This window comes from Aspergillus stella-maris, assembly GCF_047715825.1.
Source record: "Aspergillus stella-maris strain CBS 113639 unplaced genomic scaffold BDV14scaffold_91, whole genome shotgun sequence".
NCBI lineage: Eukaryota > Fungi > Ascomycota > Eurotiomycetes > Eurotiales > Aspergillaceae > Aspergillus > Aspergillus stella-maris.
The window spans coordinates 25727-43332 of record NW_027396885.1 but is presented as its reverse complement, the minus strand read 5'-3'; the positions used below and the strand labels follow the sequence as shown (position 1 = coordinate 43332).

At 52.2% G+C, this 17606-nt stretch overlaps 7 protein-coding genes across 7 annotated transcripts; 3 read left to right on the top strand and 4 right to left on the bottom strand.

The window, feature by feature from the left end:
• The first annotated feature begins 67 nt into the window (after window positions 1-67).
• Window positions 68-1867, top strand: BDV14DRAFT_183795 (putative mitochondrial DNA replication protein (Yhm2)). The gene is made up of 6 exons (XM_073770422.1): window positions 68-460; window positions 517-541; window positions 599-617; window positions 680-776; window positions 859-1531; window positions 1653-1867. The coding sequence occupies exons 1-6, from the start codon at window positions 385-387 to the stop codon at window positions 1705-1707; spliced, it is 945 nt and encodes a 314-aa protein (XP_073622842.1). The 5' UTR covers window positions 68-384; the 3' UTR covers window positions 1708-1867.
• BDV14DRAFT_183784 (ubiquinol--cytochrome-c reductase subunit 2) lies at window positions 1868-4077 on the bottom strand. The gene is made up of 4 exons (XM_073770421.1): window positions 3715-4077; window positions 3455-3629; window positions 2527-3386; window positions 1868-2478 (listed from the first exon to the last, which is right to left on the bottom strand). Exons 1-4 carry the CDS (start codon window positions 3955-3957, stop codon window positions 2383-2385), a joined length of 1374 nt encoding a protein of 457 aa, XP_073622841.1. The 5' UTR covers window positions 3958-4077; the 3' UTR covers window positions 1868-2382.
• Window positions 4078-4242: 165 nt separating this feature from the next.
• Window positions 4243-6737, top strand: BDV14DRAFT_156567 (putative DNA directed RNA polymerase III subunit Rpc82). Its single transcript, XM_073766666.1, has 4 exons — window positions 4243-4433; window positions 4497-4553; window positions 4624-5427; window positions 5475-6737. Exons 1-4 carry the CDS (start codon window positions 4422-4424, stop codon window positions 6465-6467), a joined length of 1866 nt encoding a protein of 621 aa, XP_073622840.1. The 5' UTR covers window positions 4243-4421; the 3' UTR covers window positions 6468-6737.
• On the bottom strand, window positions 6737-9601 carry BDV14DRAFT_156573 (phosphate-sensing transcription factor PHO4). The gene is made up of 2 exons (XM_073766667.1): window positions 8633-9601; window positions 6737-8578 (listed from the first exon to the last, which is right to left on the bottom strand). Exons 1-2 carry the CDS (start codon window positions 9191-9193, stop codon window positions 7007-7009), a joined length of 2133 nt encoding a protein of 710 aa, XP_073622839.1. The 5' UTR covers window positions 9194-9601; the 3' UTR covers window positions 6737-7006.
• A 1556-nt stretch (window positions 9602-11157) lies between these two features.
• Window positions 11158-13401, top strand: BDV14DRAFT_193406 (uncharacterized protein; the record flags this gene model as incomplete). Its single annotated transcript, XM_073771777.1, has 3 exons — window positions 11158-11881; window positions 11927-12385; window positions 12434-13401. 3 exons carry the CDS (start codon window positions 11158-11160, stop codon window positions 13399-13401), a joined length of 2151 nt encoding a protein of 716 aa, XP_073622838.1.
• A 1018-nt stretch (window positions 13402-14419) lies between these two features.
• Window positions 14420-16575, bottom strand: hsp90 (chaperone Hsp90; the record flags this gene model as incomplete). Its single annotated transcript, XM_073774689.1, has 2 exons — window positions 14420-16264; window positions 16318-16575. The coding sequence occupies 2 exons, from the start codon at window positions 16573-16575 to the stop codon at window positions 14420-14422; spliced, it is 2103 nt and encodes a 700-aa protein (XP_073622837.1).
• On the bottom strand, window positions 16412-17260 carry BDV14DRAFT_154912 (uncharacterized protein). The gene is made up of 2 exons (XM_073766658.1): window positions 16779-17260; window positions 16412-16731 (listed from the first exon to the last, which is right to left on the bottom strand). The coding sequence occupies exons 1-2, from the start codon at window positions 17078-17080 to the stop codon at window positions 16611-16613; spliced, it is 423 nt and encodes a 140-aa protein (XP_073622836.1). The 5' UTR covers window positions 17081-17260; the 3' UTR covers window positions 16412-16610.
• Window positions 17261-17606: the final 346 nt, after the last annotated feature.

Sequence of the window (17606 nt, the reverse complement as noted above, 5' to 3'; positions counted from 1 at the left end):
CAGGCATCCGCCGGACTGTTGTCGTCCCAACTCCCCAAGGTGACAGGAGCTACTGTGTACTTACAATCCCTGTTGTTAGAGGATCGCTACTAGAAGAGTCAGCTGGCAAAAGTCTCCGTCCCACCTGTTGCTTTTTCCGTTCTCTTATTTCTGCATCCAACTTCCCTTGCTCCTTCTTCCTTCAACTTCCTCTACCCCTGTCCCTGTCCAAGGTCATTGCTCTCCGACCGACGTCGAACATCCCGTCCAACACGCCTATCGCATTCGACTGAACAATCGTGTTCTGGTCGCTCGCAGCATCCATTTTCTCGTGATCCATTACGCGACGAAGCCCCCCTACATCCCTTGGTCAGGGCCCCTTTCAGTGCTCCCCCCAAATCAGAGATGTCTACAGCTGCGGAAGAGTTGGGCACTGCCCCCAAGCTCGAGAAGAAGCCCGTCAAGTTCAGCAACTTGTTGCGTATGTGTACCCGTTTTTGCTGAGTGATGTTCTAAATTCTGATGTACTGTCTACAGTCGGCGCTGGTTTGAACATGTTTGAGTAAGTACTTGGCACCACATGCAGTTTTTAAGAAACCATTGCTGACAACACGGCCAGGGTCACTACTTTGGGACAGGTACAGCATACTTTAGATGAAAAACAAAACTTGGCTTAGCCTTACTAACAGCCCTTGTCTAGCCGCTGGAAGTGATCAAGACAACCATGGCCGCAAACCGGGGCGATAGCTTCGCTGGCGCTATGGGTCGGATATGGGGTCGTGGCGGGATCCTCGGTTGTAAGTGAATCCCGCAACCCGCATATCTCCGAAGTATGGGGTGGGTACGGCTCTCAGAGACTAATGCGTGATTCTTGTCTAGACTACCAAGGTCTCATTCCGTGGGCCTGGATTGAGGCCTCTACGAAAGGCGCTGTCCTCCTGTTCGTCGCATCGGAGGCGGAGTTCCGTGCCAAGGTGCTCGGAGCACCCGATTTCCTTGCTGGTATCACCGGAGGTATGACCGGTGGTGTTGCTCAGGCTTATGCTACAATGGGCTTCTGTACCTGCATGAAGACTGTCGAGATCACAAAACACAAGATGGCTGCCCAGGGTGTCAAGCCCCCCAGCACTTTTGCTACATTCATGGACATTTACCGCAAGGAAGGTATTCGGGGTATCAATCGTGGTGTCAACGCGGTTGCCATTCGCCAGACCACCAATTGGGGTTCTCGCTTCGGTCTTTCTCGATTGGCGGAGCAGGCTATCCGCAAGGTGACCGGGAAGGACGACAGTCAGAAGCTCGGTGGTGTCGAAAAGGTCATTGCATCTGCTCTTGGTGGTGGTCTCTCGGCCTGGAACCAGCCTATTGAAGTTATCCGTGTTGAGATGCAAAGCAAGACTGAGGACCCTAACCGTCCTAAGAACCTCACTGTTGGCAAAGCCTTCAAGTACATTTACGACAGCAACGGTATCAAGGGTTTGTACCGTGGTGTAGCCCCCAGAATCGGTCTGGGTATCTGGCAGACCGTCTGCATGGTGGCTCTTGGTGACATGTAAGTCTTCGTCCCATCTTTGCGATTGTGGAAACTCGATTGCCCAACTTCCTCCCCATTGCATGTGATATCCTGAGGCACGCAACAAGGCTAACCTGTGGGTCTCCGTTTCACCGGATAGGGCCAAAGAGGCAGTCGAAAAACTGACTGGCGACAAAGTCACCGCAAAGCACTAGAGGAGGTTTGAAATACCCTTCTACTATGCAGGATCTTCGATTTATGGTCAGACATGGGTGTCGGCATGGCTTGTGAGTTGTGTGTTCGATCTCGACTGGCTTCGAGTATTGTAGCGGGTTTGATCTATGTTATATTATATGTAATGCTCGGGAATAGAGAAAAATATTTTAATATTCTAAAAATATTCTTGCTTTCTAAGTCTCTTGACTAACAATACTTGTAAATCGGGCTGGATTTATCTGTATCTGGCCAGGTGCACAAACTCCGCAGCGGCAATTAGCAACCATCTTGACCACGCATGAGTGGATAATTGATGCTACCAGGGGTTCAATCTCTTGTAGCCTCCCATAAGTGATAAGCTACCCGAAGCCCCAATCGTCCATTGCTAGTCTACAGCGTTTCACAATTACTCAGGAGTAAAAGAACAGTAGGAATGCAGAGCTTGGATTGTATTACAGTCACACAGCTACAACCACAACAACTATCTCAAAAGTGCGAGAGGAAAACATGAGGAAAAAAAAAGACAAGGAAAGATATCAGCGGAAATTTATCTAGACACATGAAATGTTCGGCTTTGGCGCTCAAGCTTTTGTGTTTCTTTTGTCCCGGGACAGTCTAGCATGTATTGTGTACATTGTGTTTGAGGATCATCGTGGTTGGGCGTGTGAGGGTGTTTAGACGGTCAGGCCCAGGTCGGAGGCGTAGGGGAGCTGGGAGAGGTCACCGACGGAGGCGACGGAGGCCTTGCCGGAGAGGAGGGACTTGGCGGCCTGGGAAATGTTAGCTATGTTTTTCTTGTTGGAGTTAAGGGTACGTACATCCTTGACCTGAGCCTCGGTGACGCTGTCGACGGCCTGGGCGACATCGCCGATCTGGTAGGGCTTGGCACCGTTGATGAGGGCGGAGCCGGTGATCTCAAGACCAGTCTCGAGAGTCTGGGCGGACTCGAGAGCGCGGAACTTGGCGAGAGCGGTGGCCTTCTTGATCTCGTCGGCGGGGATCTCGCCAGCAGCAGCCTTCTTGAGGACATCGGCGACGCTCTTGCTGGCAGACGCGACCTGACCGGCGTTACCTGTGAGAGCGACGGCAAGAAGACCAGCGTCAGAGTAGACGAGGTTCTTGGTAGAGACGCGGAGCTGGTTGAAGCCCTGGGTAGCCTGGCCGAGGAGAGAGAAGCCGGGGGTCCACTTGATAGAGGACTCACCGCCGAGGAGGGCAGCGAGGACGGAAGCAGCGGGCTTGTAGGCTGCGGTGCCGAAAGCGCCAGAGCCAGGGAAAGCAATCACGACGGAATTGCCGGCCTTGGTGGAGATACGCTGCTCACCACCGTAGTAAGTGGTAGCAGAGTTGGCCTTGGTCTGGTATTGGCCGGAGGTGCCGGCACTGGGGAGGTCCTTGAAGAATTCACCAGCCCATCGCGAGAGCTCCGAGGAGTTGACACCGCTACCGACGAGGGAAATGTTGGACTTGGCGTAGGCGCTTTTGGCGAACTCGGCAATAGCCTCGGCGGAGAGGTACTTCTCGTAGGGGACGTGGGCGTTGGGGGTGATGCTCTCGCCGAGACCCTGGTGGAAGGCAACACCGTGAACAGCATCGACGGCAATGGCCTCAGCGTCCTTGGCGATAGCAATCTGACGGAGCTTCAGGAGCTTGGCGACAATTTCGTTGAGCTCGTAGCCTATAAAAACCAGATCTGTTAAATATGCCAACTTTTCACTGTCTATTTCGTCACTATATAGGACTCACCGGGATATTTCGTCTGGGAAGCAACTTCGGCCAGAAGCTCGACGAAGTATGGAAGGTCGTTCGCAAGGAACTTGGTCTTGAGAACAACGTTCTCACGGGAATGTGTTGAGGAGAATTCACCACCGAGAAGCTCGACCTCCCGAGTGATCCGCAGAGCCGAACGCTTGAGTGTAGACTATCAATTGGCGAAGCAAGCAGTCAGTGCGCGTCAAGGACAAAGTATATAAAAGCTTTGGAGAGCAATTGAGGCGATAACGAACCTGGAAAGCGAAGAGCTCGAGAGCATCGGAGAAGCCAGGGAAAGGCTGGTAGCGGGTACCGGCCTTCGCAACCAGGGCGAGAGTACCAGTAACACCAACGGGTTCCCGGTTGGCAACCTTCACACCAGCAGACTCAGACACGTCGTACTGGAGGCCTGGAGTAGCGGCAGAGGCCATGCCCCGACGGCTGGCACTCTTGAGCGCACGGGGCGCATTTCGACTGACGGCGGACCGCGACAGCATTATCGCATATGTGAAAAGACAAATAGGAGGATAGTAAAAAGCCCACAACTGCTAGACAGCAATTGAAACGGTAGTGGTGGAGGGGAGGCGAGAGGAGGGGGAGAAGACGGGCTCACTGCTGGCTGGTGGTTTGACGACGTCTGAAAAGCTTCAAGTTGATGCCGGCGTTGTGATTACTCGCGCCCTGATTGGCTGCAATTGCGAGCGCGGGCGGAACCGGTTGTCCTGGGTCAGGTGACATCAGGTGATTTTAATCGCACGTGAGTCGTGGAGAGCATTTGCGATAAGAGAAAAAAAGACGAGAGCAACTCAACTCGTCAAAGGCGCGAAGACTATTTCAATTTTGTGGGCTTTTTCCTCGTGCACATTGCCGCCGACATATGCTTCCCCTATGACCGTCTCGCGGTGACAAGCGTGCTCCTTCTAGAGAATTGAAGCTGGAGGATTCTCTAGAAGACTAAAAAATGGCTTCGCAGGTATGCGACATTGCGCAGCTCGTAGCAAGCCTCTTGCGCACTCACTAACATTCGCGATGACAGTATGCCGCGGAGCTTTGTATGCTTTTGGTCGAAGACAACTTTGGCGAGCTCTTCGGGGTATAATCAATTCCCATGATTCAGTTGTACATAGGGACAATGATGGCTGACTCCCATTTCGTGCAACCAGCGCATATTCTCAACACTACATCGCTATGAACGCCTCACGATCCAGCGCCTGGCGGGATTCACCCGTCTGTCTGAGAACCGGCTACGCGCAGCCCTCAGTGCAATGATTCAGCACCATCTCGTGTATTTTTATACGGCCATCGAAGAAGGAGGAGTCACATACTATAGCGCGAATATGCAGGCCGCCTACTATCTCACACGGTCCGGCAAGATCCTGGAGTTTGTCGAAGATCGACTAGGGAAGTACGCCGCAACCGTTATGTCAACAATCATGTACCTCGGCCATGCTCAAGTGAGCCATCTCGACTCGCTACCAGAGCTCCGCCAGGAAACTGTTACAACAAATGGAGTTCACGAGGATCAAGGGGATACGCCGGATGAAGAAAATGGACTGAATGGAACAAATGGTGAACATGCTTCGGAACCAGCACTCCTTCACCCAACATTGAAAGCATTGGCTGGACATGGATACATCGTTCGTGTCCGAGAAGCGCACTTTCAAAGCTACGCTGACAACGTGCTCAATATCGAACGTACTATTAGAGCCGGAGACTCGGTGCAAAGTCTGAAAGGTAAAAAACTCGAAGAGTATGTTTTCGAGAAGACGGCGGTAATGCTTAAGGAGAAGCTCGACGGAGATCTTACGCGTGGGTTGATTGTCAACGGAGTACCTCGAGGCGTCAAGCGGACTCAAGCGAACGGAGTGTCAGAAGACGCCGGCAACAAGAGAGCGCGGTTTGATTACGATGATGCTGGAGACGAGGAGGAAGAAAACGAATGGATGGACGATGAAGTCCCCATGGAGGTACATTTTCAAGGCCAACATCATGACCTTGAGCTAACTTCGACCAGTCCCAATTGACCGTCCGAGTGAATTACGAAAAGCTAGATGTCGCCCTTCGCAACCGACGCTTCCTCGAACTCTCCGAACGCGATGCGCCACCGGAAACGGCGCAAATCTACGACTACCTCCTCCGCCGCATCGAATATCAAACCCCCCAATGCCGCGACACCACTGAAATCCCTCGTGAAGGCGAAGAAGGCGAACAATACTCTGTCCCCATCCCCCTCAGCGCTCTCGCCCAAGACATCTCCCCATATCTCGACCTTACAGGATCCCTCGGATCCACAGAAACAACCAACAACCGCCAAGGCAAACGCACCTACGACGAGGCCGAAAATGGCGAAGACGAAGACGACGACGAAAACGGCAACCGCACCTTCAAGATAGACCAGCACCTCTCTCTCCTCGCCCAGCCACCCTCAAACCTCACCTCTAAGCGCTTAAACGGCGGCATCATCACCTGGACGGTCGAATTCCGCCACCTCGCCCGCAAACTGCGACACCTGGAGCTCGAGCGCATCGTCGAAGCCCGCTACGGCGACGTCGCACTGCGCGTCCTCCGCGTCCTGCAGGCAAAAGGCAAACTCGATGAAAAGCGCCTGCAGGAAATTAGTCTCCTTCCCTTCAAGGACCTCCGCCAGGTCCTCGCATCCATGCAAACAGGCGGGTTCGTTGATCTACAAGAGGTGCCCCGCGACGCGCAGCGCCAGCCCTCGCGCACAATCTACCTCTGGTTCTACGACCCCGACCGCATCCGCGATAGCATCCTGCAAGACACATACAAGTCCATGTCACGCTGTCTGCAGCGTCTCAAGTTCGAGCGGGGCAGACTCAGCGCCTTCCTTGAGAAGACGGAGCGCAGCGACGTCAAGGGCAATGAGGAGAAGTATCTCTCTGAGGGAGAATTAGAGAGGCTACGCGAGTGGAGGGCAAAGGAGTCGTTGCTGCTGGGGGAGGTTGCACGCTTAGATGACATGGTTGCTGTGATGCGGGACTACTAATCCGATTAGATTTTGGCATGCGCGGGATAGCGTTTTGTGAGTACACTAATGTAACGAGATGATGATATCTAAAAGTTGTTTACTTTCTTATTTTCTCACTATTTACATTCTTCTACAAGGGCGGTCTCATATCGGCCGCTTTCAATAGATCGGGGTCATCGGCTTGCTGTCAAGAATATTTGTGTCCATTCTGCGAAATCTGGGTATAAACGTACAGAATCAGATCGCATGTGCTGACCATGGAATTATGCTGCTCTACAATTCCAGCGCAAATGAAGAATTTGAAAGTGATTAGGATCAAGCAAGCTCTGAGCCACAAGTCCAGTTTGAGATAAAAACACGAGGGGAATCAACAAGTATCATCAGAAAGCCTCCCAGACTAAACTCTGTAAACAAACCAAAACATCTCATAGTACATCGATATCCTAGCTCAACGTTGCTGGACATTTGATCTTCTTCGCGTATCTCCGTCGTATCTCGTTAGGATGTCCCATAAGCATGAACTCCATGTAAATTTCATGACTTCACAAAACTGGCTTTTATGACGACCCTTCTGAGGCTAAAGTCTGAGGATTAGATTGCTCGATGTCGGCTGTCTTGAACTCGCTGGTTGCCTCTTCCCCGTTTTCTGAAGCTTCCTTTCCGCCATTAACATCTTTGATGTTTCTATTAGGTGCCAATTTGGCTTCAGCAGCAGCAAGTCTCGCTTTGGTTACGCCAAGCTCTGCCTGGAGCGATTTGATATAGTCAATGGCCATCTCCACGGTAGAAGCTTTGCTGATTGGTTGGTTTCCAGACTTCTCCTTCTCCTTCTCTGCCTTTCCGTTGTAAATAACTGCCTCTTTGCTTTGCTTCAATTGGACATACGCCGGTGGAATGAGTGTCTCAATCTCTTTGAGGGCGTTATTGATGCGGTTACGTCGCCCTTGCTCTGCGAGCTTGTGATTCGTGCGCTTCGAGCTCAAGTTTTCGGCCAGGGTTTCGGGGTAGGACACGCCAGGAAGTAATGTGCCCTCTATGATTTGTTGATAATTGGATTTCATACCCAGGTTGGCCAGATACGCAGCTGACGTATCGCCAGACACTAGTGGCTGAATATTAGGGCTAATCTTGGGCCGTATACTAGGGCTGGGGTGGGACGAGCTGAGACTTTGCCGTTTCCTGCTGTTCACTGGACCAAGCTTCGGTGTCTCGGACTTTCTGGGAACCGGCCCACTCGGAGAGGGCATAGCGACAGTACGCGGGCTAGGAGCGATTGACGCAGAGTGCTTTTCTGAGAGTGACGATTGTTGACGCTCCGGTTGCGCGGGGTTTGGGGATGAGGTGCTGCTTGGTACAGCCGTATCTATGCGGGCTGGCTGAGGCCTAAAGAGCTGGGCTGAGGGGTTGGCAGCCTCTGGAAGAAGGACATCCTCCATAATATCGTCATGCGGTTCGGGAACGGGGTGTTGAGTAGGAGTCAAGTTGTGGTCCGGAACAGAGCGCGTGTGCGGTGATCGTTGTATGCGCATCAACATTGCCGGTGTCGCAGGCTCACTGGCATTTTGCTGCTGCTGCCGGGCCTGCGGAGCGATTGGGGGAGACTTTCGAGCGGTTGGTAGTGCTGGCGGCGGCATCAACGGTTCAGAAAGTGGCTCGGGAGACACAGAATCTTGGCCGGAGTTCTCGGCGCTGTTGTATCGTGGTGCATTACCATTCTGAGGATGCGATGTAGGGTTAGCTTGACCATCTGTAAGGTGGGTCATGACCTCGTCCGTGAGCTTAGACCTCGTCCGGGTCAACGGCCGAACCGAAGGGGATTGCTGCTTCTTCGCTCGGGACGAGAAGGATTTGCTAGAAACAGACGGCCGCTTCCTCTGATGCTTGCGCGCCAATCCTGGGGAAGACGGGGCAGATTGCAAGTGGAAACCGTTATCAACGGGCGAGTGGACGAAATTCACATCCGTCATGGGGGCCGAGTGCATCGGGTAACCGTTTGTATTGGTATGCTGTGCCTCGATAGCTGGCGAGCTCAACGGACTAAAGTATTCGCCGGGGATTGTGTATTCAGGCTGTCGGAACTGATTTTCCAAAGGGGTCATGGCTGGAGAAACGAGGGGCGTGTACAGGGCCTGGATAGACAGACGTTAGCGTAAGTCTAAATCAAAAGCTAAGAGAAGCCGTACCTGTTCCTCCATCATGCGAGTATACCGATCGTATATCTCAGAGTTGTCGCCAACGCGCTGAGGGTAAGGTGCCGCATTGCCGTGTAGTTCCATACTGTTCGGGGTGGGTGGAATCATCATTTGACCTTGGGGAATAAAAGATTGAGCGGCGGACTGCGGCGGGGGCTGTTGCTGCTGCTGAGAAGGGTGAAACATCTGGGATTTTTGAGCGTAGAAAGCCGGTGTCATTGGTCCATTGGAGTAGGACGAAGTAGGCGGTATTCCCTGTTGCCCATGGCCCGGGAGTTCGATAGGAAAATCGGCCATCATGCGGGTGTAAGACTGCGATTGATCGGTAACACCGTCAGGGTTCATGCACACCATAGGCTGCTGCTGGGGCGGAGCGGTCGAGGTGGCTATCGCGACTTGCTGGGCGACGGAGCGCGAAGGGAGATGATCAGTCGGTCCGTGCTGCCCCTCCAGATCCGGAAACTGCATGTTGAATTCGAGAAAACTGCTGAACTCGTCGTCGGCTGCCGGAGGAGGCATGTCCGACCAGGACATTGATGGATCATGCTCCATGGCTAATGCTTCTATTCAATGCTTGAACTGTGTCTAAAGTGTGGTCGTATTATCCCCTCCCCACTGCTGTTGTACTTTTGAGTGACCGTGACGCAAGTCGGAGATTAGCGATGGCGAGCGTTTGCAGGATTGAGCGAGAGTTGAACAATCGACAGTGTAAGAATCTCAAAGACGAACTTCCTCCGATAGATAGCCTAGCCAAGGGACCGAGTCGAGAGCGAGTGGATGAAAGTGAGGGCGAAGGAGCGACGAGGAGGCGGGCTCATGAGCAGCAGGTGAGCATGGCGGAAGCAGGATAGGTAGCGGACGAGGAGAAGGAACAGCGGGTAGGATAGCTGAGATAATATCAGAGAGACGAAGCAGACGAAGCAGACGGAGCGTGGGGAAGAAGAAGGGCCAGAAGACGTTGTCCTGGAGAGAAGTTGCTGAGTGGAACACGACCGAGTGCGCCCGGTTAACTTGGACCCTCTAAACTACCAGTGACCACTCTTTCGCGATTTCTCGATTTCTACACCAAACTAAGTGACTAACGCCATTGCCGGTTCCAGTCTTTCTTGCCCTGCGATCTCCCTCTGCAATTGCCGAGCAGGTATTCAACTCCCAATCCCAGACTTCCCACCAGACAGTGAGTTCAACTACGGAGACAACCGGGCGGTAGATAGACTGCGTCCACGCCTCTCCTCTTGTTTGAGATTTTTTGCATGAGGCCCTCCCCACCCCGGCCCCCCATGGACTTGGATGGGTCTGGCCGGGATGGTCTACGAATCCCACTCGGCCCTCCCGATTTGCTCTCGCCTCTACAGAGTACATAGTCGTGGCAACTAAGCGAATCAGGCTTGCGGAATTCTCAGCCACCGAACTCGAACCCCGTTTTATTCACCTGCAGCTGGCAGCTGCTCAAGATGAGGAGAAATATAACTGAACCACTCAGCGCGCAAGATGGCTGACTCTTTCGCAAAAGAGGTTGCAGTCTTCTCTGGCACTTTGAAACTCGGGGCGGCAGTTGCGCTAAAAGGTTTCATTCGGCTGCACTGCTGCAGTAGTACCTAGTGTAGGGTTGTTCATTTCGTTACTGGCGCCGGCCATTGCTGGAGACTTCCCGACCCGCAACGCCGACGGACACAGGGGGGAAGTCCGGAGCTTGCTAAGTGCTAATCCAGCACCGTTGATCGCAAGCAGCTGCAGCCTTTTGTTCTCTACAGAGGATTTTATAGAGTCTGATTCTGACTGCATCTTGTTGCACTCGATCAGAAGCACACTAGATCCTTCAGGCCGATCCTTTGCTAGTTACGTAACCCTGCGCCGGGTTGTCGACAAGACCAGCCATGGCAAGATCGCTTCGAGGGCAACGCCATCCAGCCCCAAGAGGCATAGACCGGATGCATGCAATAGTTGGGCCTAGCGTGGGAAAAGGTTGTTGGAGCAGTCAAGACATGAAATCCAGCCCTCATTTGCTACCGTTCCAGAGGTCCATCAAAGCTGCAAAGCTGAGGTAGCTCATCGGCTTCGAGAACCGACATCACGCTAGATCATATGTAGGCATAGACTAAAAGGTTACTAGCAGGGGGATCGAGACGTCGAGAGTCGAGGCCGGAGAATAGAAATCCCATGCGGTATTATCTCTATTTATCTTTATATACATAGAAAATAGATGCAGGCAGATCAGTCGATATCATATCGGAAACAGCAGGAGGTAACTTCGCTTATGATTCATGAGATGATCCGAGGATCGTAAGGTTGACAATCAATCCATCAGCCCACTGGCAGGTATCAAGTATTGACGTGACCGTAAGAATGCGGGGTTTGGTGGAGGGGTTAGTCAGGAACGTGACCGCATCTGACAATACCGCAACATCAGCCATGCTGAAGGTGCTTATCTGTACCATCTTCATCTTCACTGTCTCGCCTTCGCCTGACTTCCTTTGTTGATGATCAACTCTTGTCGCATTATTCCTCCTTGCACCATGAGACCGCCTGTCCCGGAGGTTGCACCCCCGCGACCTCGCAAGCCCTCTCTTGAACAGCAGCAGTGGATCGATCCCCGCAGTGCCACTCCGTCGACATTCTTTCTGGCCCGCAATCTTCGCTCCGATGGCCCCGAATCCCCGGTTGATTTTGAGAACTCGGGAGACAGCATGTATGGTGTACATAGTGTCGATGAAACGATATCCGCTGCTTCGAGTGTAGCAGCATCTCTGCCCGAGCTGGATCCCGCATCTCGCAGCAAGCCGGTTTCTATTTCAACTTCCCCCACGCCTCCGCAACAATGGACCCACGATGTCGAAGACGCAGCCAGTACTACTATACGCGAGGAAGCGAAAGATATCGATACTGCCCAATCCAGCAGGCTGGAACCCCCATTGCTATTATCGAGTCTGACCTCACCACGGCCATTAACTCCGCTAAACTTCTTGAACTCAGACTGCCCGTCATCTCTTCCAAGCAGCCCCAAATCCATGACCAATCAGTCCACGAGGCATCTAGACGACATTTCCATCACAGATGAAATATGCAGTCAAGCTGTTGGCTCTGCCGAAGAAGATGATGACTCGCGCCCTACGCTCAACCAAAGTTCCGATACCATGTCTCAACTCATTATGCCTAGTATTGCGATGCCCAGTCGGAGACCATTTACAGATAAGGGAAAGGCTCTTGGCCGGGTGAAGGTACTTCTAGCAGGCGCAACTGGTAGGTATCCCCTGAACTATGTTTCAATTCTGACTTACAAGAAAGGCTCGGGCAAAACGTCCCTCATCAGATCTATCGTACAGATATGCGAAGACATTGTGCATGTCGACCCGTTCGATGAACCTGCCCAGTCGCTGTCTCTCACACAGCTCAGCCGTCCACACCGCGCTCCCTCCCGGTCGACTCACAACCCCGCTTCTATATCCGAGATATACGCCAGCTCCAAGCCTTATCCTTCTTGGTGGTCGGATTTGGAGGATTCCCGTGTTCTACGAAGACGAAAAAGTACAGGCGATTTTGTGCTCGAGCGGAATATATGCTTTGTTGATACACCAGAAAGTCGGCTGAGCCAGATGGAAAAAACTGATGCTATCGTTCAGTACATCAGCCAACAGCTGCTCCGTGCTACGTCTGCACTCGACTGCTCGAATGCCGATTTCCTGAATTTGCTAGCCGGTAATGGAGGGTCGCAAGTAGACGCTATTCTATACCTCATATCACAAGGTACGTATGTCCTATAAATTACGATTTCGCTGGCTTATATTTCGTAAGAAACTCTTCCGTCTGATATGGAGTCCATCAACAAGCTCAGTACATGGACCAACGTCATCCCCGTTATTGCAAAATCAGACCTCCTGACCCCCGAACAAATCTCAGATCTCAAGAGTGCTTACAGCGAAAGGGCCAGGGCAAGTTCGTTACAGCCTTTGCATCTCTTTAGAGATGGCTCGTTGGATTTTGATGAGCCCCCCTTTGCCGTTTCATCAGCTAAATCAAACGATGATTCCATCATGGATGCTAGCACCCTGATGAGTCCCGATTATGTACAACCACTTGTCGCCTCGGACCTTGCATCTCTAGTACAGAGCCTCTTTGATCGTGAAACTTTAGCTTGGCTTCGTCATTCGGCCGCCAAAAAGCTTTCACAACGACAAAGAGAGATGATATCTCGCCGACAGCATACCGTGCAGGACAGTGCTCTGTCTTTCTCTTCTAGCTCGTATGGCCTAGCGCCTAGTTACGCTATGGCTCGGGTTTCCGATTATTCGAGGCATGAGGAGAAGCGTGCGCAAATACAACTCGCGAAATGGGCGTCAGACCTGCAGCAAAGCCTTCAGAATGAACGAGAACGATATGCAGCTTTAGCAAGAGGCGAGCGAGCTGTTTGGTTGACCGAGCGCCTCGGAGAATGTGTCGTAGATGGTTCGCTTGTTCCAGTCACGCAAACTCCAGGGTTCGGTGGGCTCTCTCGGCCGCCCGACAAAGTGGATGCAGGCGTCCTCATCAGCACGGAGAACGGCCGGAGTGTCGAGTATCACATAGGGGATATCAGCTCTCTCGACCCTCTCGGTGTCGTCCGCTGGTCGGAGGACCTCAAGCAGCGAGGCTGGGCTATTGTCCAAGTTGTGGGTAGTTTCGGCGTTGTTGGAGGCCTTGCTCTTTGGCTTGCGAAGACCTGGGGCTTGTCTTCAAGGAGTTTCTCGGAATGGCGCTTTGATTGGTATTGTGCCAATGACTAGACCTCTCAACAACGATATTCCTTTGGTCTCTCGAATCAATTTTATGATCATTTCGACGATCCTCATGTCCGCTTACTGAAAACGCATTACGGCGCACACGACTTCAAACACTCTTCCACGAAATCTACGATTCACTCTCTTGTTCTTATTTCATGAACCGTTTCCTTTACGGAACCACAGGCCTGGCGTCTGACCTTTGGCAACGTGACGAAAGAACCATGTATATCCAGGACCCTTGTTCCATTTCCCGTTCCCCCTCGGCGTTCTTGGTTGCCACTTCCGGAATCTCATAACCTATACCCCTCTCAGCTATATCATTCGTTGTATATCTCTCCCTCTTTTTCTATAGTCTTCGTTTCCAACCCTTTCAACATCGCCAGCCCACTCTAGGCGAGGGTAGTCACTTCCGAAATATAACAGATGTATATGGTGTTGGGCGTTAATTTATCAGTCTTAGGTCTGGAATTATTACATCAACTGTGATGGACTTCAGTTTTGCGTAGGCACTTGATGCAATAATGAGCCCTTTCTCTGTAGATTTATGGTTATCTGCCACTGTGTTTAGCACCATAGCTGGCCGATTCGGGACCAGTTTGCATCCGTCCTTTGACAGCTTTTTTTGCAGTCAAGCTTAGTATATTTCGTCAACGCAGCGTGGTGGCCGGGTATCAAGATTTATGCCGGCTATGGCGGTGGATACTCAGGACCACCGCTGTCGAAGATCATAAGTTCTAGCAGTAGCAGTGGGAGTATTCGTATGTCTTGTTTTTGAGATTGCGGTCTACTGGAGATACTACGTAGGGGAGAACAGTGAAAGGGGGAGAGTATTGAAGTAAGAAACCATTCCATATTGTATTGGGTTTAATGAATGAAAACGCTCAAAACGCCATCGAGATCGACTTCGTCGTGGATAACATGAAAGACATAACCTTCTGCCATTCCATCCATTAAGCAGCGGTGTCGAGGAAAAGACAGATACATTTTTGATTATTCATATTTTTTTTCTTGCTTGGTTGATCTAGTCAACCTCCTCCATGGCGCTCTCGCCGGTGGTGGCAGCGGCAGGGGTCTCCTCGGTGCTGGCGGCCTCGGGCTCAGCCTCCTCATCGATGTTCAGACCAAGAGAAACGAGCTTGTGGATGCGCTCAGCGAAGCTGGCGGGCTCGTCAATGGTGAAACCAGAGACGAGGAGCGAGGTCTCGTAGAGAAGCTGGGTGATGGACTTGACGGTGCGGTCGCTCTCGCCATCAGCCTCAACCTTCTTCTTGAGCTCCTGGACGATGGAAGACTTGGGGGAGATTTCGAAAGTCTTCTTGGAGGACATGTAGGAACTCATGGAGGTGTCACGGAGGGCCTGGGCCTTCATGATACGCTCCATGTTGGCAGACCAACCGAACTGGCCGGTACGGATGGCGCAAGGAGAGCCGATGAGTTTGTGTGAGACAACGACCTTCTCGACCTTGTCGCCGAGGATGTTCTTGAGGCTCTTGGCGAGGTCCTCGAACTCCTTCTCCTCCTTCTCACGCTCAGCCTTCTCCTCCTCGGTCTCCTCGAGCTCGAAGTCCTTGGTGATGTCGACAAGCTTCTTACCGTCGAATTCCTTCAGCTGAGTGAAGGCGTACTCGTCAATGGGGTCAACGAGGAAGAGGACCTCAAAGTCCTTCTGCTTGAGGCTGTCAAGGAAGGGAGACTTGGCAACGGCCTTGATGGACTCGCCAGTGATGTAGTAGATCTGCTTCTGGTGCTCCTTCATGCGGGTGACGTAGTCAGTGAGAGAAGTGATCTCGTCACCAGACTTGGTGGACTGGTAGCGGAGAAGCTTGGCAAGGGTGTTGCGGTTCTGGGCATCCTCGTGGATACCGAGCTTGATGTTCTTGGCGAAAGCGGTGTAGAACTTGTCGAACTGCTCGCGGTCCTCAGCGATCTCAGTGAAGAGCTCAAGAGTCTTCTTGACGATGTTCTTCTTGATGACCTTCATGATCTTGTTCTGCTGCAGAGTCTCACGAGACAGGTTGAGGGGAAGGTCCTCAGAGTCGACGACACCCTTGACGAAGCCGAGCCACTCAGGAATGAGGTCGGTAGCATCATCAGTGATGAAGACACGGCGGACGTAGAGCTTGATGTTGTTCTTGGTCTTCTTGGTCTCGAAGAGGTCAAAGGGAGCACGCTTGGGGACGTAGAGAATGGCACGGAACTCGAGCTGACCCTCGACGGAGAAGTGCTTGACACCGAGGTGGTCCTCCCAGTCGTTAGAAAGAGACTTGTAGAAGGCAGCGTACTCCTCCTCGGTGATGTCGGCGGGGTTGCGGGTCCAGATTGGCTTGGTCTTGTTGAGCTCTTCTTCCTCAATCTTGGACTCCTTGACAGTCTTGGTCTTCTTCTCCTTCTTCTCTTCCTCCTCGTCGACCTCCTCGATCTTGGGCTTCTTCTCATCACCTTCCTCCTCCTTGGTCTCCTCGGCCTCCTCATCAGGAACCTCCTTCTCGGTCTCCTTCAGGACGTGAAGGTAGATGGGGTAGGAGATGAACTCGGAGTGCTTGCGGACGACCTCCTTGATACGGCTCTCCTGGAGGTACTCGGTCTGCTCATCCTTGAGGTGGAAGATCATCTTGGTACCACGGCCAATCTGCTCACCCTCAGTGTCCTGAGTGAGAGTGAAAGTACCACCAGCGGCGGACTCCCAGATGTACTGCTCGTCATCGTTATGCTTGGAGATGACGGTGACGCGATCGGCAACGAGGTAGGCAGAGTAGAAACCGACACCGAACTGACCGATCATGGAGATGTCAGCACCGGCGGAGAGAGCCTCCATGAACTGCTTGGTACCAGAGCGGGCAATGGTTCCGAGGTTGTTGATGAGGTCCTGATTCGCATTCGTTAGCTATATCCTTGAATTGCATAGAGACGGGTACGTACAGCCTTGGTCATACCAATACCAGTATCACGAATGGTAAGAGTCTTGTTCTCGGCATCGGGGATGATGTCGATACGGAGGTCCTTGCCCGAGTCGAGCTTGGAGGGGTCAGACAGAGACTCATAGCGAATCTTGTCAAGAGCATCGGAGGAGTTGGAGATGATTTCTCGCAGGAAGATCTCCTTGTTGGAGTAGACGGTGTTGATGATCAGCGAGAGAAGCTGAGAGATCTCAGCCTGGAACTCGAAAGTCTCAGCCATTGTGAGGGGTTATGATCTGCGCAGCAGAGATTGTGTTAGCAAATTTTCGGATCACGACTGTCTTCAAAAGGATCCCGCAACACTGCAGCAATGAATCTCAAAAGCTTTGTCAGAAGCAATCGCGGCGATATCAGGCAGAACTGCACAGCGAAAGCTCTGAAAAAGTGAGGCTGTGCTGGGGACTCAATCGAGGCTGCACTTACAAATATGGAGGGGAGCGGTGAGAAGGGAATGAGGGGAAGTGATGCCACACAGACGGAGAGACGATGGAGAGTGGGAGGAAAGAAGGAGTATTTAAGCACACAGGAGAGATGAAGGAGAGGAGGAATGGAATGGATGAAAGAAAGAAAAAGAGAAGGAGAGGTGAAGCGGCCGACTTAATGTTTCTCTGGGCCTGGAGGGACACACAAACCAGACTTTCCACAGCGATCCAGCGACTTCCACACCTTCTCCGCCCCTTCACTTCCAGCGCCTTCCAGCGTTCTCCCCTAGCCTTTCGGTCCATTTCAGCCTCGTCCGGTTTACCTACTTTCGCCTCATTTCGCCCCCTCCTGCTCTTACTCTGGACCCGTCAGACTGCCCTCCAGGCAATCAGACTGCCTCTATCCAGAGCTTTCCCAGGTAGAGATTTGGAGATATATGCTGCCTCGTTTCTAAGGCGCTTAATCTAGAACGTTCCGCTCCACTACGAAACTGCGGAACCAATGACAATCTCTAAATCTCTGTATTGTACTGTAAGATCCTTGGTTTTTATGTTGCCCGGGCTGCTGTGCTATCCATGCGCTTCCCGCCCACCAGAACCTTCCACGTCCAATAGCATCCTCGGTGGTTGCTAGGCGTCTTCATCCTGCAGATTCTGACAGAATTACCTACTACCTAGAGCTGGTTTGCCCCTGTGGAAGCAAATCTCAAGGCTCCATATCAGCCTATTCGGACTTTCAAGGCCCGAAGACTTGTTAGGTACTCGTTGTTCAAGGTACTCCTCGTTGAGGGACCTTGAGGCTGTGGCTGTGGCACGGATCCGCAGATCA

Bases quoted from the DNA above. Each gene is read 5' to 3' on its own strand.
- BDV14DRAFT_156567 (XM_073766666.1), top strand. The intron at 4,554-4,623 runs GTATAATCAATT...TCGTGCAACCAG, and splicing joins ACTTTGGCGAGCTCTTCGGG to CGCATATTCTCAACACTACA. The intron at 5,428-5,474 runs GTACATTTTCAA...AACTTCGACCAG, and splicing joins ACGATGAAGTCCCCATGGAG to TCCCAATTGACCGTCCGAGT.
- BDV14DRAFT_156573 (XM_073766667.1), bottom strand. From the start codon at position 9,193: ATGGAGCATGATCCATCAATGTCCTGGTCGGACATGCCTCCTCCGGCA. The intron at 8,579-8,632 runs GTACGGCTTCTC...CTGTCTATCCAG, and splicing joins CTCGCATGATGGAGGAACAG to GCCCTGTACACGCCCCTCGT.
- BDV14DRAFT_154912 (XM_073766658.1), bottom strand. From the start codon at position 17,080: ATGGACCGAAAGGCTAGGGGAGAACGCTGGAAGGCGCTGGAAGTGAAG. The intron at 16,732-16,778 runs GTAAGTGCAGCC...TCACTTTTTCAG, and splicing joins CACCGCTCCCCTCCATATTT to AGCTTTCGCTGTGCAGTTCT.
- BDV14DRAFT_183784 (XM_073770421.1), bottom strand. From the start codon at position 3,957: ATGCTGTCGCGGTCCGCCGTCAGTCGAAATGCGCCCCGTGCGCTCAAG. The intron at 3,387-3,454 runs GTGAGTCCTATA...TGGTTTTTATAG, and splicing joins TTCCCAGACGAAATATCCCG to GCTACGAGCTCAACGAAATT. The intron at 2,479-2,526 runs GTACGTACCCTT...AACATTTCCCAG, and splicing joins CCGAGGCTCAGGTCAAGGAT to GCCGCCAAGTCCCTCCTCTC.
- BDV14DRAFT_183795 (XM_073770422.1), top strand. From the start codon at position 385: ATGTCTACAGCTGCGGAAGAGTTGGGCACTGCCCCCAAGCTCGAGAAG. The intron at 461-516 runs GTATGTGTACCC...TACTGTCTACAG, and splicing joins CAAGTTCAGCAACTTGTTGC to TCGGCGCTGGTTTGAACATG. The intron at 777-858 runs GTAAGTGAATCC...ATTCTTGTCTAG, and splicing joins TCGTGGCGGGATCCTCGGTT to ACTACCAAGGTCTCATTCCG.